A 24223-nucleotide genomic window follows, 5' to 3' on the forward strand; every position below is an offset into this window, starting at 1 on the left:
TCCTGCTTTGAGCAGGGGGTTGGACTAGATGACCTCCTGAGGTCCCTTCCAACTCTAATATTCTATGATTCTATGATTCTATGAAGCAAGGAGGGCTTTAGTTGTAAGCAAAGGTGTGATTGGCGCTATTTAATCATTCACTGTTTGGGGCATTTGCACAGGGACGCCTTAGGCAGTCGCTGCTTTGTGCTGGACAGGCTCCTCCTGACCCGTAGGGGGCACCCTGAGGCTGAGACCACAGGCCTCTTTCCCGGAGAAAGCTAGACTTCATAATTGACCCCTCCTTCACGCATGCGCACAAGTGAGGCATGCAGTGTGGCGAATTATCGAATGCGCATGCGCCTATCTAGTCGCGCGAGAGCCAGCTGAGCGTCCCCCCCCCCCACACGGTCTGCTGGTTCAGCGCTTCAGCCGGAGGAGGCCGAGAGGATGTTACCGCGCATGCGCAGAGTGGGCGGTCGTTGGCTCGGTCAGGGACTGGCAGGGGAGGCGGCTCTCACTTCAGCCATGAACGGGTTCCGTGTCGGGGCGACCCCTTTGGGCTTCTCCGCGGCGGCTGCCCGGAGCGGCAGCAGCGAGAGCCTGGAGAAGATCGACATGTCGCTGGGTGAGGCGAGCCGGGCTGCCCCGCCGTGTTGGGGGCGCGGGCCGAACCAAGTGCTAGGGCCGGGGCGGGGAGGGTTCGTTCGGACCAGACCATCTGTGGGTCTCACGGGCGGTGCGGCGGGAACGGGGGCGGGGTACGCGGACTGGACAGTGGGTGACGGGGGAAGGGCTCCGGGGGGACGGGGGCCGCTGGGCCTGGCTCGGTGAGCGGCTCCACGGGGTTGGGCCTCCCTATTGCGGGGGGGGGGGGGCGGCTCCAGTCCGAGACGGTCCTCTTCGTGGAGGCGGGGCACCTCCCCATCCCCAGCCTGCCCCTCCCCTTTGTGGGCGGGGCCTCGGAGTCGGGCCTCAGGTACGGACCCATTGCACAGGCGGTGGGGGAGGGGCGAGGCTCGTTGTCTTAGTGGGGAGGGGGCCAGTTGGGCCCCAGTCTGCTGAGGCTGGGGGGGTCTGATCAAGACCTGTTCTCCCCTCCCCCCCCTCAAGGGAAGAAGGCCTGGCCGGGCCTGGGATGGTCCTCTCACTGCAAAGGAGAGCACTCAGGGAGAGGACTGGGCCCGGCACAACTAGTCGGGGTTGTGGGCCCCCCCCCCATTTTTTTTGCTGCTTTCTCATATGTAAAGCCCTGGCCTTGTTCCCCTAAAAAGAAAAGTTGCTGCTTGGCTCTCTCACTTCTGCACTCGGCACTGGCCAGCCCTGCCTGTTTCTGCTACTTGACCCATTGGCAGAGTCTCAGCAATGCGGGTGGGGTCATCACTGAAGTGGCCAGAGTATCATGGCTTTAGCAAAGTGAGCTTTTTTGTTTTCTTGGATTAGGGAGTTAAGTGGGGTTAACCGAACAGCTGAGTTTAAACACTCCGCCTAAACAAATCATATCTCTTCTCAATTCAATTTTACTTCGGATCTGTAAGGTCTTAATCCTGTTAGATGTCCTATCCTCAAGTCTTCCAATAATCTGGGGAGAATAAGACCTCACTTTCTATTGTAAAAAAATTTTCTTGTGGGAGGGGGGGACAACTTCATGCTATTTTTTTCATTGCTGGTCACCTTAAAATATGAGGGTGGCTACAACTTGCCCAGTTTTATTGCACATCAAAGGAAGTAGGTGGAACTGATTGGTAAGAGTTAACACGTTGCAAGAAACCATTAAAAATAAAGTGGGCATTTAACACTTCTGCAGTCATAGAATGAATGAAGCAGTTAGGGGGTTAGAGCTTGTTGTAATGAGACATAAAACCTGTGTCTCTATTGAGAACAGGTCTACATTTAAAATGTTGCATTGGTTCAGCTGTAGTGCTTAGGTGAAGATGCTCCTACATTGACAGCAAAGAACTCTCCTGTTGGTATAGATAAGGGGTTCTCAAATTTTTTTTTGCTGGGACCCCCTTTGAAAATATTTCAGTCTGTGATGATGACTCCAAAAGTGATGACCCTCTCCTGTGACATGCCACCCTTACCAGCATGCGTGGGGGCTGACAGCTTGCGACCCCCCCCCATAATAACCTTGTGACCTCCAGAGGGATCATGACCCCCAGTTTGAGAATCCATGGATATTTAATCCACCTTTCTGAGAGGCAGTAGCTATGTTGATGGGTGGAGGTCTCCCATCAACATAGTGCTGTCTATATGGTGGGTTAAGGTGTGGAGGGAAAAGAAGATGGAGTCTCTGTTTCTTATAAGAACTGGTCTGTAGGAATGGCTGCAAAAGCCTGAGGTGGAATATGCCTTTCTAGCAGATGTTTAGTCTTAGAATGTTTAGCAGTAACAAGATAGTTATGAGGCCTGGGCGCCGGCAGGGATGGAATGCGAAGAAAGACCTTGTAACTTAGATAGGGACAGTGGAAAAGTACTAGGCCAAAATATTCCTAAATAAGTAGTTTTTAGTATGTATTGCCATAGAAACTGTGACGTAAATAAACTTGTTTGTGTAAGGCTATAAACATACATTTCTAAAAGCTTTTAAGGTCGCCCCTAGCATATAGGGACCACCTTCTTTACGTAAAGAATAAACTCTTGACTTTGTTAACCTGCTGTCTGGCTTATTTGGACTATCCGCTGGGCAACAGACGTATAAGTAAGGACCCCTAAGTTTGGGTTCTTCCACAAAGGTTGGTATAACTACCTACCTTGTGGATTTTTCACATCCCTAAGTGCCATAGTTATACTGACATAGGTCTGTAGTGTAGACCTGGCCTGAGGTCTGGTGTAGACAGAGGGCTTCTTCTCTCTCGGAGATGTGGAATATCACCAACAGTAGAAGCTCTCCCGTTGGCATAGGTAGCATCTTCACTAAGAGCTACAGCGGCGTAACTGCACCACTGCAGTGCTGTAAGTGTAAACAAGGCCTGAGTTTATGATTTTTGAAGAAGAGCTCTATGGTGCTTGAAAGCTTGTCTCTTTCACCAACAGAAATTGGTCCAATAAAAGATACTACCTCACCCACCTAGTCTCTCTGTTTTCAGAAGTATTCTTGAGCTGTCAGTGGATCTGCAGTCTAATATGTCATCTTTTTAACCTTTAATTTTCCAAAATGATATGGAAGGTGGTCATCTGCTTTAAAATATGTTTAAGATGGACTAAATAAATGTTTGAAAGCTTAAAATTCTAGTGATAACTTGGCTGCTTTGTATGAATGTCATATTACCTCATCTTTTCCTGATTAAATATGTGCTTATAATATTATATATTGTAACATATGTAGCATAAAACATATTGAACAGGCAGTGTTGTAGAAGTAATATTTTTGGAACATTAAGTTTGGTATTTTCTGACTTTATATGATTGATTGTGCTGTGTTCCCAGACACTTCATTTGAAACAGATTTTTTTTTTGAGAAGCAGATTCTTCTGGGTCCTCCATGCAGTCAACCCAAAAATGTTATGCTTGATCTGTTTCCAGCTATTAAAGGCTCTCCAGAAGTTGGATTACTTTATTAGCTGCTGCAAATATATATATAATGCACTCACAAAGGAAGCAGTCTATAGCACAGGAGTATTTGCAAGATTGTATATGAGGCTATTGTTTTATGTGAAAGTTTAATTGAAATTATTAAAATAGTAGCATGAGAATAATGTCCTAAAGCCCATAGTAAGGCTTTTTTTTTTAACCCTGTTGCCTCTTAAAAATGGAAAAAATGTCAAATTCATATATCTATACTGAATACAGCAGTGCCAATTGGCTATAATACTAATTTACCAATGTAAAGAATGAAAATATAATTGGCACCAGTTTTTCTGCATTGTACACTCACTGAGCACTAAGCTATCCAGCAGAGTCAGCAGTTCATAATTTTCATTATTGGTCTTAGAGAACCTAATGCAAGAGAAATACTGAAAAGGATGATGAGTTGCAAGCGACATCCCCACCAATAAATCTGAAGGGCCAATTGAGTAGCCCTGGCTCCATCTTTACTCTCCCATTGAGAATTATTCCTAAAGAGATTGACTCTGGGAATTCGCCTGAGTAAGGGCTACAAGGCTTAATTCAAAACGACTAAGATTTTATTGCTACTTAAAATACTTAAGTCTAAAGTGTATCAAAAAAGCTTTACTTTTGCAGATGATATAATTAAACTGAATAAGAAAGAAGAGAGAAAGCAGTACTTCCCCAAAATGAACAGAAGTCTTCAACAGAATGGAGCTCGACAGTTCAGGACGAGGTGGACCAGGTGGGGAATCCAACAGCAGACAGGTATGTGCTTTATGAAAATACAGCACAGTTCTCATCATTGCTGTGTGGTGAAATGTCACTTACTAAATAAAGCCATGTAGTGCTGCTTTTTGTACCTTTTGAAAAAGTTTGGGTTGACTTAATAGTTCACTCAAATGTCTCTTTCAGATACAGTCATTTGTAGAGTTTAAATTTATAATTCAGCTCTAGTTTGTGATCTTAAATAAGTTTTTCTTGTCAGTGCTTCCGTGTGGGATCAGCGTTTGGATCTCCATGGAAAACGGGCTATGGATGTATCGCACACCTTCCATGAGTCAAGAAGCCTTGCTCTTTGCTCAGCTTTCTCGTGGAAGATGTATTGACAGTATATTGTGAACTACATTCATTTGCAGATGGGAAACCTTGCCAATCCATAAAACCTTTTGTAAACCAGAACCAAACTGTTACATTCATTAAGTTGTAACTATCTATCAGGCCTTTCACAAAGGCAACTGCTACCTGTCTGTCTTGTGTTTCAGGACCCTATTCCAGTCTGTGATACTGCCCATGCATGCAAAGTGAGACTTAGTGAAATCTGAGTTCTTTACTCTCCACAGTGCAGAAAAGGATGGAGCAGAGTGTTTCAGAGAGCTACTGCTCCAGCTACCTTCTTTGTGAACAAAGAGCTTGTCATGTCTCACTTTGCAGGCGCACAATATTGCAGTGGACTAGAGGTGTGGGAAATAGACCTATATACAGGCAGTAAAGAGGAGGTTGGATGTACAACTTAAAAATTTGTCAACATTGCTATTTAATTCTATTAAAGATTTCATCAGTAATGATGAATGTTTCCTATAGACTGTATTCAGATGCTCCTGAGGTGCTACCTAGATCCTAGGTGGCTATCTAGACAAGTGGCTGTGACACTGGTGGTTTGAAAGGTAACTTGTACCTGCTCAGCACTGTGGATAATGGAAGCTATAAAAAGTTAAACTCTCTAATCAAAAGCTTATTACCTCATCATAATTAATAATGCACTAAAGCGAATAATGAGGCGTTTAAAATTCACTTTGGCATTTATTCATTTAGCAGCAATGAATTAATTTAAGCTTGCAGCTGTGTTTTAGGAATACAGTGGAATTTTAGTAAGAAACAAAAGAAGACAATTGCTAATACAAAAATGGGAAACGAAGTATTCTTGGATTAAAGTTTGTATATTTCAGAGTGTTTGATTCGTTCCTCAAGTATGTTTAGTGTATGAGTAATGGGTGATGTGTTTTAGTCTCAAAACAGATGCTTTGTATGAAAACTAAACCTAAATCATAAGATTGATAATCAGTGAAAATAAATTCATTTGCGAATCTTTTAAAATGCACCTCTGCGGTGTTTGCAGCCCAAACATTAGAATACTTTTGCTAGTTCATGAGAAGGAGTAAGTGACTTTGACTGGAAATTAAACATAAACATACGAGCCTCCTTTCACTGTTCAAGCTGTGCCAAGTGCAAAAGTTAATAACAAAAGTGAAAATTAGAACTGAAAATATTACAAGTATCTTAAATGACATTTAGTAATGGAAATATTGAATTTTTAAATACAATTGTTGTGACAGTCCCTTAGTCTTTTGGGGAACTGCCCTCTTTGGCTTGTGTTCACTATTACTAGAGCTGGCTTAAAGAAAGTAAATGTGTTACAAAACTTTCAGTTTTGAAATCTCAAAAAAAATGTCATCAGCTATAACTTTTTTCCATGCACAGCTAGATATTTTCCCCTCTAGTGGGAAATGAGCCCTACTCATTTCGCACTGATGCTTTTTCAGGCTCAGAGCAGTTCTTCTCTAAAGCATATCAACAGCTACTTATTTATTGACTCATTGTTTGGGCGTTGCTCAGGCACTGTTGCCATTCACTGATCTTATTGTGTGGGTGTTTATTCCTAGAATATTAAATATCATCTCAGCCTTGATAGATCAATAATTATTTTTAATTCACCTTTAGTGTCACTGTTACTGGACTAGCTGTACCATTTTCCCTTCTTGGGGTCTTAGGCCCAAGGCCTGACTTTTGTAGAGTGCTCTCTCGCTCTCTCTCTCGCTCTCCTCTTTCCCCCCCCCCCCGGATGTGCAGCTCTCCCACTCTAGATCAGGACCTGAGTTACAGCCCCTTGGATACCAACCAAGATTATATCAGCAGGTCCAGCTTTGGGAGTGTGTGACAGCAGCTGATCAAAGTGCCTCAAAAACAACTTCTTCAAAACAATGCATTTATTCTTTCACCCAAAGGTATAGAGTGCACGGAGCTGCAATAGAAAACAAGACTACTACACACACTTCCTGAAACTTAATCTCTCGAGCCAGAACTTAGGCAGGTCTAGCTTATTCCCCATTTCTGAGCTGGGAAAAACATGCTTCCTGCTTACATTATACTCCCTCTGTCTCTGAATGAGTCTCCCCAGCCTGTTAGCTTTTCCACTGACATACTAGGTAGCCTGTCTGGCCACTCACTCAACCCCTTTCTGTCCTGTCTTTCTTTCTGTTCTGTCCTGTCTGTCCTGCCTTTCCCCCTCTCCTTCTTTCTGTAGGCTAGTTTCTTTAAGGTTTTAGTGTACTCTTTGATGTTAGGCTCAGCCGTGGAAAGGGGAAAACAAACCCTACCTTGGATGGAGCCATCTAGATGTCCTCCCCTCCCACCAGTTGATGGCCCAACCATTGTTATCTTAACACCCGATGCTTTGTACCTGAAGCTCTTATCTTTCTCATTGTTTTTCCTTTCTTGCTTGACTCTTTAACAATCCTTTGACACCCTCTTTTGATTTAACTCTATGCACTCAGGCAGCAGCAATAAAAAATTGAACAGTGAAACCAAGTCACGTAATATTTAAAAAAAAAAAAGAAAGAAAGAAAAGAAAAGTAGACATTTTTCTAATTTGTCACATCTAGTTCTTGGGTATTTCTCATTGCACAGGTCCTTTGAAACCAAAAGAGGAACCTAATGACTTAGAATTTTTCTTACTGTTAATTCCTTAGTAACTTGAATCTAATTCCTTTTTTGTTATGCTCATACATCCCAGAGTTATTGTTTCAAGCTGACAGATTTAAGACTTGCTGCATTGGTTATACTGATTTCATTTTTTCAAAGTGATCTTTACAGCCGTGAGGACTGGAACTTTAAATGAAAGCTTAGATTCTGGAGCATAATTCTGAGGCAAGGGGCGGATTCCGTAGTAAACTGGGACTGTAGAATCATGGAATACATAGAGCCTGGTGCATAAGGCTGCAGCAGATCCTTTGCTATTCATGGGCCACAGAAATGAGAGAGAGAGTGTTTGACTCCCGTCTTTTTTCTAGGTCCCTCTTGCTTCTGGAGGTCATTGTTAGGGTGCTGCTAAGCTTCTTCAGAAGAAAGGTCTTTAAGGAGAGGGGAGCAAGAGGTTGCGGGGTGGGTAGAAGTTAGTGGAGGACAGTCTAAAAAATCTTAACCCATTTTCTAGCTTTCCATACCACTCCCAATAGGAAGGAAGCCACTTTCAGGCAATCCTCCATGCTCTGGTCATATGGTAACTGCTTTAAGTGCTTCTGACCTAAAATGAAAGGATCTACCTCTGGTTTCTAATGTCCAGTCTATCAAACACTGAAAAATCTGTCCAGGAACATATTTCCAAGATGGTGTCACCCTTCAAAACAGAGCAAAAACATGGTTTGTTTATTACCGTATAGGAGAGACCAAACTGTGTTCTGAAATCATATTACAGTCTTTGTCTTTGCAGGGTTTAATATTTGGGTATATGATTAAAATGTAGTTCAGTCTCATAGCATAAAACCAAATTGTGTTATAATCCTGTCTGTGAAGCCCACTGCTGTAACTGGGCCCTCCAGCATGGTAGATGTTGATAATGTAGACTGCACCTGAGTATAATTTCTGTTCAAGCTGGGACTTTCCAAACTGCTATAGCTGGCTGTATGATCAGAAAGTTGAAATAAAATATGCCATTTTGTGCTGTTTGGCTTTAGGCTGAGATAGTTACTGTTTATAGACACAAGATGGGATGCTTCTGGTTCTCTATACCCAGCAGCAAAATTTGTCATCCTAACAAATGCCATAGAGTAGGGATACTCCATTCTTTTTAGTCAAGGTCCAAATTTCTTGGTCAAGGTCCAGACTCCAGAGAAGAAAATAGTAATAAAAAAAATAACTAAAAAGATTTCAGGGTCTGTTCAAAAGCATCTGGCAGTCTGGATTTGGCCTGCATTCCACCTATTGACTATCCCTGCCATAGAGTACTCAACTTGCTGGTTCAGTGAAGTGCAGCAAAACTGCATGGTCCACGTTGGGAATTGGTTCACTTTTGTTCTTGGTTTAGGGCCAGCCTTGAACTGACTTACCTGATGTAGCAGCAGCATCTGCAACATGAGGCCAATAGCTTTTGCTTTAAGACAAAGGTTCCCCAACTCTGTTGCTGAGTTCTCCTTCAGAGTTCCATGTCCAATGCATGCCCCCCTCTTTTTAAGAAATGGGGGTGGTGCCCAGTACAGTCAGGAGAGGGGGAAGCCTTCCACTCTCTACAGTGATCAGGTGGCCTTGGCTGCCAGGACCTGGCTCCCTGCCTGTCTCACTCCCACCTGTGCAGGGGAAGTGAATGAGGTCACACTGAAGGGCTGGGGTCAGGAGGGGAACAGAAGGATGCACCCCCATGAATACAGCCCACCCCCACTGGACACAATATCTTACTGCCCCCGTTCTTTCAGCATGGCTGTGTCTGCTTCCCCTGCACAGGCTCTGTCCGGTGCCCTGAAGCTGTGCTGAAGGGCTGGGCTTAGCAGGCGGCTCTGTCTGGCAGGGAAAGGGCAGTACTTCGGGGTTGCAGCCTGCTGCTCCCCACTCAGAGTCCCTGCCTGCCTCTCCCCTCAGCAGAGGAGGGAAACTTCAAGTTTGTGGCTGCAGCAGTGGGGGAGCAAGATGGGCAGGGAGCCTGATCCTGGCAAGACCATCCACATAGAGCCCTTGCCCTACTGGAGAGAGCCTCCTGGTGACCCTGGCCAATCAGCATGGCCACATCAGGTCCTCACACCCTTCCCTCCCCCCCCCCAATAACAATGTTGTGTCCCCTCAGGGCAGCATGCCTCATGCTTTGAAAACCTGTTTCATGGCTTACATTGTAACTGAACAGCTAGCCTTCACTGAATATCATGTGCCCAAGGCCAAAAGCTGTGGTGTCTCTTTCTGAAACAGTTTGGTAGTGTTTCTTGTTTTTTCCATTGTAGGTTTTGGTAAGAACCGTTTGGGACGCAGAAGGAGGGTAACTGGGAGGAAACGTCCCTATGGAGTTATAACTGGCTTGGCAGCCAGGAAAGTACTAGGTTCACGCAAAGGGATTAGTCCTCTGAACAGACAACCACTTAGCGAGAAGGTAGGAATGCAATTTTTGTATCTTGTATACCTGTCTGTGCTTGGCAATGGGAGAGTTATTCCTAACATAAGAACTGAATAATTAATATGACAAGTGGGTTATAAAAGATTCAGAATGACTTGTTGTTAAAATATCTAAATGTCTTTGTATTAGTACAATCACACAAGTATCTGGTAAAACCCATCTGCGTTAAATTAGGTATTGCAAATCTTGTCATGAGTACTCGTCCAAGACAGATTCTTGGAAAGATTTACTAGTCCTGAATGCATTTATACTGTTACAACATTTGTGGCTCTTAACATTACATTAAAATAGCCTAACTTTGAATACTATATTGCTTCTCTGCCCATCCCCCTTCTTCCTCTCCTCTCCCCCTCCCCCCCCAAACTGACATGAGCTTAGAGCTATAATGTCAAACACTTAAGGCAAGAATGTAATGCTTTGTACCATAAGAGGTCATTTTTCAATAGTCAAGAACAAGTGCAGGTGGCGTAGTAACAGAAGTATTCAGAATGTGGCTATGCACATCTGCTTTCTTGTGGTGTGCAAAAGTTAAGAATAGAAACACTCTGCCATTCGTTCGAAGTCTGAGATTCTCCTTTCTACAATGGTGTACAGAACTTCTACCTAGTCCTGGTAGTTCGTGAAGTAACAGCCTCTAAACCTCTTACTGATCACTTGGGCTAGCAGAAATCTTCTGGCACAGGTACAGGACTGAATACAGCAAGTCTTAGACAAATGAAGTAGATTTTTTTAGTTTAACAGCAAGGTTCTAATTTTGAGTTGACCTAGGCCAAGCAGTATACTCGTCTCATGTGGCAAGTATGCTAAAGTATGGAATTAATAGTCACTTCCATGATTTTGATTGATATTGTGATGTTCTTACAGGATTCAGGCAGGAGGAGCAGCAAGTTGATTATAAGGGGAAGGGAAGTGTTTTTTTACATATTGAGAATCAACAGTAAAGAAAATATGGTTGACCTGGTGTGACATCTTCTATTGTGACTATTTGCTGAAATAGTGGTGACTCTTTAAGGGTCCTAGAACTGCTTGTAGTAATACATTTTCAGAAGTATACAACAGACTTAAGTATATTTGCTGAATTAAAACATGTAACAAGGCCTTGGATGGGTAGTCATAATTTAAATGTGATCAATTTTGAGGGCTTGAAAGAAGGAAATACATAATCTTGATAAGAGGTAAAACTGTTGATACAAGTCTCAGTCCATCAGCTTCAATGAAGTAATCCATGAGACATTTAGATTGATATCATTAACTTTGAATAAGTTGTGAAAGGGCACTATCTACAGAAGTATACATCAGAAAACTATTACTTGGATAGCTAACTTTTTTTTTTTAATTGTAAAGAACACACAGCGAAACTACCCAGTTTTGAAAAGGAAAATGACTCTTCAGAGGCCGTTTGAATTGCAGAGAAAACAAATGCCAGCTCTCAGGAGGCCTGTCCCATTAAACAGGAGGTGAGATTTCTAATTATGCTGTTTTGAGTTGTCTTTTCCAGCCCATCCCTTTGATAATGATATGGAGTTCTGTTTCTGGCAGTGCTGACTTGGAACCAAGAGAGCAGTAGTAGGATAAAATCTTGTACAATTAGTAGACTTTATGCATACCCTGATTTGTGTGCTCTGCTAATTGTATTAGTTGTTCCCTGGAACTGTTAGGAAGCAGCTTTCTTCACTTACACCTGGAACTCTACTGCCATTTGACACAATAAAATATGTAGCTCGCATGCTCTAGCTCTATAAAAATGGTCAACACATGGAATCTAAGGTTCAGGTAACTTTAAAAGTGACATCTTATTTAAGTAATTGAGCTCTCACTGCAAGACACTTTATGGGAGCTGCTAACATCTTCAGTTTCATGAAAACTATATCATGCTTTGTTTGTTCCGAAATTATCCCAATGTACTGTGTTAAACTGCAGATATGTGTGACTTATGCTTCCACTGAAAAAACTATTTACCACACAAGGCAATGGTCCGTCTAGCCTAGCATCCTGTCTTCTGACAGTGGCTGGTGCCACATGCTTCAGAGGGAATGAACAGAACACGGCAATTATCAAGTGCCCTATCCCTCGTCCAATCCCAGCTCCTGGCAGATTTAGGGATACCTGGAACATTTAATGTTTCACCTTTTGAATACTACCTTTGCTTAAAGTAGTAGACTTTCCATTGAGAACAGGGCATGCTAATGTAAAGACTGTGGGAGATTAAGTAACTTGCAGTGTAAAATGTATGTTGTGTAGTCTCACTCTATTGTGAGTCAAATTACTTTGTCCATCCAACTCCTGTTTGTGGACAAGGATCCTCTGGTTTTGGCCAAAATAAAACAGGCACTTCTACTGTTCTGTTCAAGTGGAAATGCTAAATATATGGACTGTTCAGTCATGAGATGATATTAGGCTAAATTTTTGTTTTAGTGTAGAACATTTATCAGATTACTTTCTATTTCTATCCAGATATTGGCAGTAGCACACACTTCATTAAAGGAAATCAACCTAGCCTTTGTTCATAGGTTGGTTTGTGTTTTGTCATCCCCCCCATATCACCCTGTTTTATTCAGGAGTACTTAACTATTTGTAGGTGTTTTTGGAGGTCTCCAGATTTCCATCATTTAAAAAAATAAAAAGACCTGCTACCGTCTTCCAAAATGGATTTGGCAATTAGACCATAATAACTTGGTTAAACAGCTTTAGCAATTTTAATATAGTTCATCTCACTTAAAAATAGGCTGTTTTCTCTATAGAGGGCACAGCTGAATTTAAAAGATTGAATTATATTGGTACGCTAATCTTGAATACCATTTAAACAGGGCACATTGCAGAGAGGCGCAAGGCTGAGCACTAGGAATTCTTGATTAGATACCCACTTAGACAGACTTATGTGGATTTAGGCAAGCCACTTAACCCTTTTGCACTGAATCTCCATTTCCCCTATCTAATTAGCAGTTTTTGGAAGGATTAATATTTATAAAGTACTGTATAAGTGCATTGCTTGCTTTTGGAGCCAAGGGTTGCCAAATATAGACACAAGAACTGGAAAATCATTTGTAGGCTCTTGAGTAGATCAGTAAATCAATAAATTTCATATACCCTTCATGTTATCTGTTGAAATCAACCTGCCTTACTTCCAGGATTTAAATCAGAGAGGGCTATTAAAGGAGAAACATGAAACAAAACAGTGACACAGATAAGAATCCTGGAGGAGACAATGGAGAAGCTGTTTGTTGGGGAATACCCCGTCTGGCTCCATGAATGCTAGAATGTCTTACTTTTTCGAAGGCTGAGCCTAGGGCAAAGGAAATCCCAAACTGGAGGAGGGGGGAAGCCAGTTGTCAACAGACACAAATTGACCTCTAGCTTGACAGACACAGAGGGCATATGCTTTGGGCAGAACAGATTGGCTCTCCAAATCAACTCGAACATATGGGGATGAGCTGGACCTCCCTGAGCTATGACTAGAGAGTTTAAGATTAAGTAAGGAGGTATACATCTAGGACTACCATTGTTAGCCCATTTTCCTAAATACTTTTAATGAATGAATAAATAAATAATGCTTTGTTTCTAAGGTCTTGTCTACACTAGAGAGTGTTGCTGACTCAAGTTACAGCGATGATCAAAAAGCGCTATAATTCTGCTTGTGCCTATTCGCACAGCACTCATTGTGTTGCCTAAGCGTGTCCTCAGTTGGTGCTCTAGCATCAACAGTGAGAGCAGTGCACTGTGGGCAGCTATCCCCCTGTGCAGCTCACCATCTTGTGCTGCTAGGAGTTGTGGGAAAGTGGAGAGGATCTCAGTGTATCATGGGTGCAGGCTCAGTGTCTCATGATGCAGTGATTTCCGTCCCATCATTCCATGGGTTTCCGACTGTTTGATGGCATTTTTCAACGGCCCCAGTTTCCTGTGTGCCTGCCTGAAAGGATGGATCCTGCACTGCTCTCCACTGTTGTCAGCGTTCTGAACTCATTATGGCTACTTATGCAGTATACCATTAGCTCCCAATTGGAACAGGAATACAAGCACCTGACCTGCTGTGTGCCATGCAAACAAACAACGTTGGATTATTGTTTGCATTCACGGAGCATCTGCACACACTGCACCCCTGCTTTTGGGCGTGTGAAACAAGTGTGGGATTGAATCATTATGCAGGTCTGGGATGATGAGCAGTGGCTGCAGAACTTTCGATTGCTCAAAGCCACCTTCATGGAACTCTGTGTGGAGCTCACCCCTGCCCTGGGGCACAAGGACACACGAAGGAGAGCTGCCCTTTTAGTGGAGAAGCACGTGGCGATTGCCGTGTAGAAGCTGGCAACTCAAGACTGCTACCGGTCGGTCGCTAATCAGTTTGGAGTCAGGAAGTCCACCTCTGGCGTTGTGTTATCACAAGTGTGCAGGGCCATTAATTGCATTCTGCTATGAAGGACTGTGAGTCTTGGAAATGTGCGTGAAATAGTGAATGGCTCTGCAGCAATGTGATTCTCTCACTGTGGCAGAGTGATAGATGGCACACACATCCCAATTTTGGCCCTGGATCATTTTGCAACAGAATACATCAGTAGAAAGCAGTACTTCTCCATGTTACTGCTGGCACCTGTTTGCGGTGGTTTGACTCCCCAGCTTTTTGGTATCCCTGTCGCAGTTCCTTAATTTTTGCACGGCATTCCAGAATGTCCTGTTTATAGCCCTTCTCCTCCGTGCCACGAGAAATCTGACTGTAGGCATCAAAGTTTCTTCGGCTGGAGTAGAGCTGGGACTGCACAGCCTCCTCTCCCCAGATGCTGATCAGATCCAGAAACTCCGGTGTGCTCCAAGCAGGAGAGTGTTTTGGGCATGGAGCTGCCATGGACAGTTGGGAAAATGCATGTGAGCTCTCTAGGCCAACCAAGCAAGAAGTGGAATTTCAAAAATTCTCAGGACTTTAGAGGAAGAAGGGCAGATGGTTGCAGAGCAGTGGAGTTCAAACTGATGGCCAGAGTGGTCAGGATGGGCACTGTGGAACACTTCCTGGAGGCCATTTACCACGACATAACCAGGCACAGTGTCTACACTGACACTCTGTTGCTAAAAGTTTCATGCAAAAAGCTCTATGCCTCTTGTTGAGGTGGTTTTATTTTGTCACAAAATGTGGGGAGTTGGGTTGGCGGGTGGGAAGGAGGGAGGATTGTAGTGTGTACACCACCACTGTTTGGTGCAAAAAGTTGACTGTGGTTGGCAAGTATGTAGTGTAGACCAGCCATAAGAGACTGTTTCTGTGTCCATGCAAAATATGCTGTCCTGAGGAAAAACTCTTACAGATGTCAGACATGAGGTACCCTGTGTCATTAACACAGTTGGAAAGCAGGGGGCTGTAGCCCAGAGATCCAGTCTGAGTGTGGTGAGATTGGATGGTTCAACCCAAAATGAGATGTAGGAAGCCAGGCCTGTCACCTAAACGGTGCCCTTGAGAGACTAAAAGGTGGTCTAAGGTGCAGTTTCCTCGGTAGCCATGACAACTCCCTGTGTCTTTTAAAACAAGAATGTAGATTTAATAAACCCGCTCTACTCCATTTAAATATTTAGTTGGGACAAAGTTGAAAGGCTCAGTCTTTAAATCAGGCCACTGTGACTTCTCTTCTTAATGATGTATTGGGGAATATGACATTTGCTTTTTGACTCCATTATCCACCGTCTTGTTCTATTTTTCTCTAAAAAGTGGCTGTCTGTACAAGCTTTTGATAACTATATTGACTTTCTTTTGTAAAATGTTACAGGAATAATATACCATCTACTTTTGCCAGAATTGGAAATAAACTAAACCAGCAGAAAGACATGCGTCAAGCAACTTTCCTCTTCAGGAGGGGTCTGAAGGTACAATAAAAAATGTCTTAAATAAAAAAAAATACGATGCACTAAATTCTAAAATAAATGCTATTTTCTTCCTCAGTGGCGCCCCCTCTTCCCCCCCCCCAATGGATTAGACTATTTAGATCAATTCTGAATAAATTCACTTGATGTGTTTTCTTTGATCTCTGAGAAGACAACACTTCAAGTGGACTTGGAACCATAGACTTACCATTTCAGGGAAACCCTGGTCCTATCTTGAGTTACAAAGAGATATTGTAAAGCAAAAGGCAAGTTTTGCTGTGCCCCATATGCGGCTGAAATGTTCTGAGGTGTATGGAATTGGTGCGTGTTTGAGAATTTCAGGATGGTGGGAAGTATGGGCAGCTGCTTCTTGAAGGTAAATTGTTGAAAGCTATGTATGGGCTCTTAAAGCTACCTTTAGCTGAAGTATGAAAAGCAGTTCGTTTCAGAATTGCCTGATTTTGTTTAAATCAGCTTAACCCATAAACTGATACAGATTTATATGGTTGAACCATAAATCTATAACCATCAGCCTCATAAGTAACAGTCAAATAACTAAGAATGTAGAGAGAAGTGTTTTTTTAATTTTCACTATATATGCTTGTGCCCTAACCCTGCAACTGAAACTGCATGGGTAGACAGGAGCGCCACTTTCTTCAGTGGGGTTCTGCACAGATTCAGAGGTCCATCTGTGTGGCATCACTGCAGGATTAGGGCTTTAGTGAGGATTTTTCAAACTGCAATAGGGGTGATTAAAAACCATAAAATCAAAATGTGGTAAAACGGCAGACTGGTAGGGGGACTCAATAGCATTAGATCAGAAGTCTCCAAACTGGGGGGGAGGGGGGGGTGTTGGAACAGCAGGGTCTGGACCAGTTCCCATGGGGGCAGGGACGAAGCGCCACCCAGCCCTGCTCCGCCCCCATCTCTGCTCCAGCCTTGGCTCCAGGCCACGGCCCCTGGCTGTGGCTTTGGCCCTGCTCCTGGCCCTGGCTACTGATTCCTGCTCCTGGGGGTGGGGGGTGGTCCAGGTAAGGGGGCACAATCACAAAAATTTGGGGACCACTTCATTAGATACAGATTATCTTATAGTTAGATGCTATTCATGGTGTCAGTCTGTGTCTTGTAGAATGGATCTTCAGAAATGATTTTTCTAAAGTCTCTTTTGACCACATCCCACATTTGTGGCTCTATCTTCTCTATTCCAGCCCTGTGTGTGGGTAAGCGTCTAGCCCGTCTGTTCCTTATTGGTCTTGATGGAATCTCCCTCATCCCTGTCTTGCTTATTGGGTTGTTGTTTTTGGCAAATTCCTTTATTTGAATTCCTCTATAAAAATGGCTTATGCTCTAAGGGAACATGGGAGTTTCTATGGCCTATTGAGACCCTCTGCAGTTGAACGGTGCCAAAATTGCAGATCTCTTGTTCTTGATATACGTTTTATGGATGTGTTCATGGATTTTTGTTCATGTTTTAACCTCAGACTGCAAGATCAGGAAGTGAAACAGTATTCAAATCCTGTACCCATCTTTGTGTTTTCAGGTGCAGGCACAAGTGCAGCCAGTAGAAGAGCTTCTAGATAATCAGGCAGCAAAGGGGACTCGTCAGTAAGTGTCACATTTCAGCTGAAGAGCTATAGTTAAGGCATTATGCATTTAAACTGCTTTGATTTGGTTCTTCTGTAGCTAACTTGTTACTGATGTGCCGACTGGAATTTTCTCTTGTGGACTTCTGAGTTGAGTAGTGATGATGGTGAATTTGGATGAGGTACCATGTGTTTGGTGGGAAACAGCTTTCATCCCTTTCTCCCTCCTTTCCTCCTTCCTGCCTGCCTGCTTCCTGCAGCAGCTCTTAGTTTAACTGGAGGGATCACTTGCACAAGATGTTCCTAAGAAAGAGGGATCTAGTGCCAGTTTCAGAGCTACTAACTAAGCTCTGCGCCCACTATCATTTTAAAACTTTCCCTTAGGCTATATACAAAACAGTCGTTTCTCCCCTCCTGTCACTGTAACAGCTACTGTACCTAATTCATAAACTCAGCCTGTAAACCAGTTTGAAAATCAGTGAGACAGGCCATTTGCCATGCTAACATGTGAAAAGGGAGATAAGATAGGCCATGCATATCAGGAAAGAGGGAATCTCACTTCCCAAGCTCTTCATGGACAAGCAAAAGGGATTGCAGCAGGCTATTCTTGGAAGAATACTCAGCTCATATGAGAGCAGCATATGTCACAGAATTGCAGACTTCCTATTGGATTTGATGGAAGGACCTGTTTGGTCTTGTCTGTACTGAATATTTCCAGAAATTCCCACCATTGCTCTAGTAATGATTGAAATGCTAGGTTGGAATGTGTGTTGGCACTCTTCACCAATGTCATCTAGAGCTGCTCTGAATAGTTAGACAACTTAGTAGCTACAAAGACCGTGCCCAGTGTATGCCAGTGATCCATGTAGATGTGTAGCTTGACGGTTGTAGGTTGTCTTGGTATACCACCCTATACTCTGAAAACTCCTGTTTAGAGTTCTGACAGACTTTTAAAATAGCGACTAGTCAGGAACGTGCTTTTCACGTAAAGCTCAAATGGGACTCTGGAATTTCAGCCTGCATAAGTGATTCCTGTGCTTGCAAACTAGATGGCGAACTTCCACCACAAATGGAGGAATTCTGACTGTATCTATTGACAACCCTGGAGCAATCCCGTCCCCAGTGTGAGTAGAACATTCCAAATGATCTTCTTCCTTCGTAAGTCCAGTTACTGTTTCTGGGCCCCGTCTAGCAAACTCTCCCCATTTACAGCTCCCAGTGACTCGAATGGGAGTTCTGTCTGTGGAGGCTTTGCAAGATCAGGCCCTTTCTGTTTTTCAATCTGTGTTCAGATAATGTGTAATTGTTGGGATGCACTTGGGGTTCCTCAGTTAGGAGCTTGGTGGGGGCTTGAATGGAAAAGATTTTGTGGCAGCTTAGAATTACTAGGTGAGTAAACTTTCACCTACACCCTATACCCCATCATAACTAGACTGATTTCCCCTTCCCTTATTGAGTTTGAATGCTTGAGTGTCGGTACCAGAATCCTCCCTAGTTTATAGAGATAACTGTAGAATTGAGTTTAAATCAGACACATTCTTGTGTTCCTTTTAGTAAATTAGTGTTGAACTTCAGAACTCTGAGCAAATCTTTGATCAGTGGAACCTAGCCTCAAAAGGGAAACGAATCAGCCTGGCTTTTTGTAGCTAAAGCTTGTAAAATTGACAATGAAAAATCACTATATATCAATAGCACTATAGGTTTAAAATAAATATTTAATATTTAATTTAATTTTTAAAAACTTCCTCTCCCCTCCCCTTCCCTTCCCTAACTCTTTTTTAACCCATTGAAACTGCAGATAGGTATTGTTTTCAGTTAAGTCATGAATGGTTATACTCTATTGTGCCTCTTTGAAATCAGACACTCTCAACAATCCAGTCAGTGTTTCAACCACATTCTAATAATTCTTAAATTGTTCCTTCCACTGAGTTATTAGCAGTTTACTTGGAAGTGTGGGCTCTGATCTTTTCATAGTAATAGACAGTACATCTGATTATTGTTATATTAACCTTATTCAATGTGCCATTTTAAAAATAGTCGTCTTTCAGTTCCCAGAAGCCACCGTTAACTCGTATTCCTATGCCCCCATTTCTAATGAAGAGGGAGCAACCAGAAGAGAAGAAGACTCCCAAAGGAGTTACGTTACAGTTTGATATCAACAGTGTTGGAAAACAGGTAAAAGCTATTTTCTATCAGTTACTTGTAACGATTCATCATATAAATAAAAGGGTGTATGGTGTCCCTTGTTAATAAAGTTGTCTAGGGCTAAAGTAGTAGTTAGACTTATTGATTCTGCTTCCAGTTTTGCCATTTGATTGCTGTGTAACTCTGGACAAGTACTTCACCTCTGTGCCTACTTTTCCCATCTGTTTTAAAAAAAAACCAAAAACTTGTGTCTGTCTATCTCACATAGGATTTAAAACTTAATATTTGTATTGCACTCTGATGTCCCTGGATGAAGGGGATTATATTCCGTAATTGAGAGGACAGCAGAAATGCTTCTTTTTTTCTTAGTGTCGTCTTCTGCACAACACAGATAACTGAATCTTACTAATTCAATTCCAGATGAGGAATTGAAAACAATGACTTCAAAAACTTCTGTGCATATGTATAAAATTGAAGAATCTCATTGGGAATTTAGTTACGTTCCTGTTTATGTGCAATGCCATAGTGCCATGGTTTCTGAGTCTACAGAGTGGAGAAGATCACAATCTGACATTTTGGGAAAACAAAATTGTGCAATTACATGGTTTCAGAATTTGGGCTTTTTGTATCTAGCAAAGTTGCCAGACTGAATTACATCACTATGCAGTTATGCAACAGCTGTCTTCAATGAAAAGGAAAACTAAATATGGGGGAGAAGGAATGAAATTCAGACTATCAGGAAATACAAAAGTAAAAGTTCAGAATGGGGTTAACTCATCAATTTACAGGTGGTAAAACTAAAACCATACTGTAAAAATACACCATAAAAATGTCATTATTGCATTGTATGACTTCAGGGTTTCCAGATCAAATCTTCTTGCTTTACAAATAAAGGTGCTTTTTCTAAGTGACTCCCTGTTATCTAGAATAAGAAGATCATGCTGGGTTCTTCTGGGAACAATCATATGTAATGAATATTGCAAGTGTTCTTGTGAACAAAGTCCAATAAATGAATTGTTAGCCAGAATAGAATCCAGTTTGCTCCCTCAGCTGTGTGGACTCTGAAACAACAGGAATGTAAAGTAGTAAAAACCTGTATTAGTCACTGAAGTTGGCAGATGTAACCGAATACATATGGAGAACAGATCTGTGGAGTAAAAATTCCATTTTCTGCTTTTCTGACCTTAACTGAATTTCTGCATTTCCTGACTTGACTTACAGCTTAACACTCCATTAATGTTCTTGCATCTCATAAATATATCTGTTAAGATATATTGTACTCATCTGTTGTTTTTAAATATTGCAAAAGAGGGAAAAGAAAACTAACTTACCTTCGATTTTTGTTTACATACAACTCTTAGATGCCAGTTTCAGTATGGATGAAAAAATCTGATCAAGCAGCATTAGGCAGAAGTGATTCTCATTGTCCTAACTTTGCTACTGTAACAGATCGGTCTAATATTTTGCAAGCTCTACTGAAATGATTTTGTTTTGCAGACTGGAATGACTTTGAATGAGCGCTTTGGGATCCTCAAGGAACAAAGAACAGCCCTGTCTCAGAACAAAGGAAGCCGTTTTGTAACAGTGGGTTAGAGGCTGTCGAAAGGACACACATAAAGACTCCACCGATCTGAGAAACTGGGATGAAAGTAGGCAGAAGAGTATAGCGTACGTCACTGAAATTCTCCAGACTTTTTGTTAGGATGCTGACAGAGCTAAATATCTTTATTGATTTTACTTTTAATAGTAAAAAGACATGATGACCCAGGCAAAAATGGGGAAAGTGATCTGTTTGGTAAGTGGTGTCCATTTTCTGATCTAAACAGATTTTGTGTAACCCCAACTGGTGATTAAGGCAAGAGATTTGTTTTAGTTTCCCTCACAGCCAAAGTACAAACAGCAGGTAAAAATCAATTATTTTAGTTAGTGACATTCCATATCTGCTCTTCAACTCCTACTATAGTGAAGTTCGTGTCAACGTTTTCTTTACAGATCTCTCTTTTCAGAGGATCAGAGAGAGTCAGAAAACATCCCTCCAGACTGCAGTTAGGCGTAAAGCCTGAGTTCATGAGTATTTCTGTTCAAGATGTAGCTGCCTCTTTCTTTCATGGGGGCTTGGTTGTAATTCTTTGTGCTTTTGACATAAGTTTTTTTTCTTCTTTGGAGACTAAATTTTTTGCATCCTCATTTGAAAAAGTAAAACAATTGTCTGAAAGGCCAAGAACTTAATAGGCATGATGACTATACTACTCATCCTTAAAAGTGGTCCCTCCAATTTAGGGTTGAGGCATGTTGATTGGGCAGTATGGGAGAAGCTTGTATTGCAGCTGTTCATACCGTATCAGCCTCCTCAGTAAATGGACCATTCAGTTTCTTACATTTTGTTTAAACTCTGCCCTTCTATTCCTTTTTTAGGTTTTATTTTTGTGTTTGGTGTCCCTCTAAGGATAAATACTGATTTTCTTATAAAAAAGTGTAACATGCTAAGTTTCCTAACCCTCCCAGACTCTGGATTTTAATGTAATAAATCTTGCCCCTAAAGGGTTTCCTCAGTCTTTTAAGAAAAAGTCAGAGGCAAGCTATCAAATGGCACCTGTTTGTATATACCAAAGAGAAGTCAAGGATAAGCCTCATCCGAAATAAAGTCAAGCATCTTTACATTATTGAAACTGGGGAAGAGTTGCTGGGAGAAGAGGTCAACATTTTGCAGACACTTAAGCGCATGCTCAACTTTATGTACATGAGTAATCCCATTGGCTTCAATGAGACCATTAGCATGCATGAAAGCTATGCATGTGCATAATTATCTGCAGGATGATGGCCAAATTGGAGCATCCTCATTATGCATTCACACCCTTAATGGAAACAAAGCACCTGTTCACAATTGTACAGGTAAAATTACTTTCAGTCCAGGAGTTAGTGGATTTTCAGCTGTTTCATAGCAATGGGACTTAGGTATAGCCCGATTTAAAAGGAATTATTGACTTGCTGCATCCATAAATGCCTATAGGGCAAAATAGTTTTAATACTCTTTTGCTTGGAAGACTACGGATTCAGTTTTTTTTAAACTGGTTTCTTTGCACTTTTTCTTAAATTCCAAGTAAACAAGTTGTTCACCCAAGAGTTTAACATTGAGAGCACTTGACGGTGGAAGGACTCTCTTTCATATAGCAGTTTTAAAGTCAAAATGCATCCTTGACACTGTTAAGTACTTAACCCTATATTTTTAACTTGGAAAACGTACCTAGCAAAAACTAAATTAAATTTCATGTGTTAAGGTTTTTTAAATTACTAGTAGAAATTTTGTTGAAAAAATGTCCCTCGGTTAGAATTTAAGTAGATAATGTGGTGTTAGTCATCCTGTTTCAGTGCATATGTTTCCTGTGTACCAGGATGCAACAAAAAATTCCTTTTGCATCAACATAGATGCAAAACATTGATGCAGTGCATCATGAAAAGCTAATTTGTATTTCACGAGAAGATGGCTTTACACTGTAGCTTTTGATATTTTTTTGGAGAAGTTACCACATTTGGATCTATTCTGAAGCTTGTTGGGTTTTTTTAAATAAAATGTTACAGGTTTCACATTTTGTGTCTGTTTTATAAACCTTTGGCCAGTATGTTGATAAATTATGCAGATTTCTAATACCCCACAAGGGGGAATTCAGTACTTAACTGTAGCTGTTAACCTTCTGTGTGTTCCTTGAAACCTTGAACTTAAAGAAATCTGCACTCTTGAATCAGCACAGCATCCTGAAAAATGACAAGCACTTCCTGATACTGTATTGTCTGAACTATGAATTGCATTTGATGAACACATTAATTAAAACTGACATTTCTGAGCCTTCTATTAGCAAGTACCATCTAACTGAAAAGTGATGTAGTCTGTGACACACTGCCAGCTAAAGATCTGTCGGCACATAAACCACTTTTCATGCTGCTTTAGTATGGCTCACTAATCAGAAGATAAACTTTAATCTAAACCAGTATTATAGAATCAGCATGTTTGTCCCTGACAGATTCCCATTCAGTCTCAAATGAGGTCACTTTTCAGTGAGATGCCAGCAGAAGATTAGATTGGCAGTAAAACTGCCACTTCTCATTCCTGCTGTAGACAAAACATAGTCTTTAGATATGGTTGACAAAATGTCAACTGTGGTGAGTACCTGACTAGGCCCCTGGATTATCCAAATTTCATGCTTTTCCATTACCAGAAGGCCTGAATGATGAGCTTGTTCAGATGATCTCTGAGGAGACACATGCAGTGGTTTTACTGCAAAATAGCACCATCCTGAAAGATCAAGATGAGCTCTTGTGCAGACGTCCCAATTTATAGTGCTGGAGTGAGTAATTTGTTATTGGGGTAGACCTGAAAGGAATTTTTTTAAAGGGTTGCACTTATCCCTAGTTCACAAAGCAGCACACCTTATTCACATGCAGAATTCCCACCAATAGAAGCAGTCTGGAAAGATGTGTTGACACTGAGTAACCTAATTCAGTGCCTTTGCATCATCTGAATATTGCTCCCCCCTTTTTTTTAAATGCTTGTGGACCCAATATCATTAGTAATCAATGGAAGAAGTCACTTGCAGATACTGATAGGTGCTAAATAAGTATGTATTGAAACTATCCTCCTAGTGTTTTTTGAATAGATAGAATGACAGTGAACAGATGGATCTGAACATTGATAGAGCAAAAGTTTAGGATTTGCATCAAGTTAAAATAATCCTTGTTACTTTTCCATATCAAAGCCTGGGCAGAAATCTTTGCCTGTGACTAAGGGAATATGTAATCACTTCTCCAGTACAGAGTTGATTTAATTTGAAATGCCAAAAATAACTGCAGCCATATAAGGACAGAGCTTTTTAGTGTTTGGGAGTTAATGTGCTAGAGGCAAAGAATCGTGTAGCAAAATCCCTACTTCTGATCTGTAGCCTGAGAATGCAGCTTAGTGTAAAACCCAGATTTCTGGGGT

At 41.7% G+C, this 24223-nt stretch overlaps 1 protein-coding gene across 1 annotated transcript; it reads left to right on the plus strand.

Moving 5' to 3' along the window:
- Positions 1-383: 383 nt before the first annotated feature.
- Positions 384-22833, plus strand: FYTTD1 (forty-two-three domain containing 1). Its single transcript, XM_067561100.1, has 9 exons — positions 384-607; positions 4165-4296; positions 9513-9658; positions 11027-11139; positions 15427-15523; positions 17061-17125; positions 18153-18227; positions 19152-19278; positions 20746-22833. The coding sequence occupies exons 1-9, from the start codon at positions 430-432 to the stop codon at positions 20839-20841; spliced, it is 1029 nt and encodes a 342-aa protein (XP_067417201.1). The 5' UTR covers positions 384-429; the 3' UTR covers positions 20842-22833.
- Positions 22834-24223: the final 1390 nt, after the last annotated feature.

This window comes from Emydura macquarii, unplaced genomic scaffold (assembly GCF_026122565.2).
Source record: "Emydura macquarii macquarii isolate MOO-44397 ecotype Brisbane River unplaced genomic scaffold, CSIRO-AGI_Emac_v2 contig_2365, whole genome shotgun sequence".
NCBI lineage: Eukaryota > Metazoa > Chordata > Testudines > Chelidae > Emydura > Emydura macquarii.

Bases quoted from the DNA above. Each gene is read 5' to 3' on its own strand.
- FYTTD1 (XM_067561100.1), top strand. From the start codon at position 430: ATGTTACCGCGCATGCGCAGAGTGGGCGGTCGTTGGCTCGGTCAGGGA. The intron at 11,140-15,426 runs GTGAGATTTCTA...AAAATGTTACAG, and splicing joins CCTGTCCCATTAAACAGGAG to GAATAATATACCATCTACTT. The intron at 15,524-17,060 runs GTACAATAAAAA...TTGTGTTTTCAG, and splicing joins TCTTCAGGAGGGGTCTGAAG to GTGCAGGCACAAGTGCAGCC.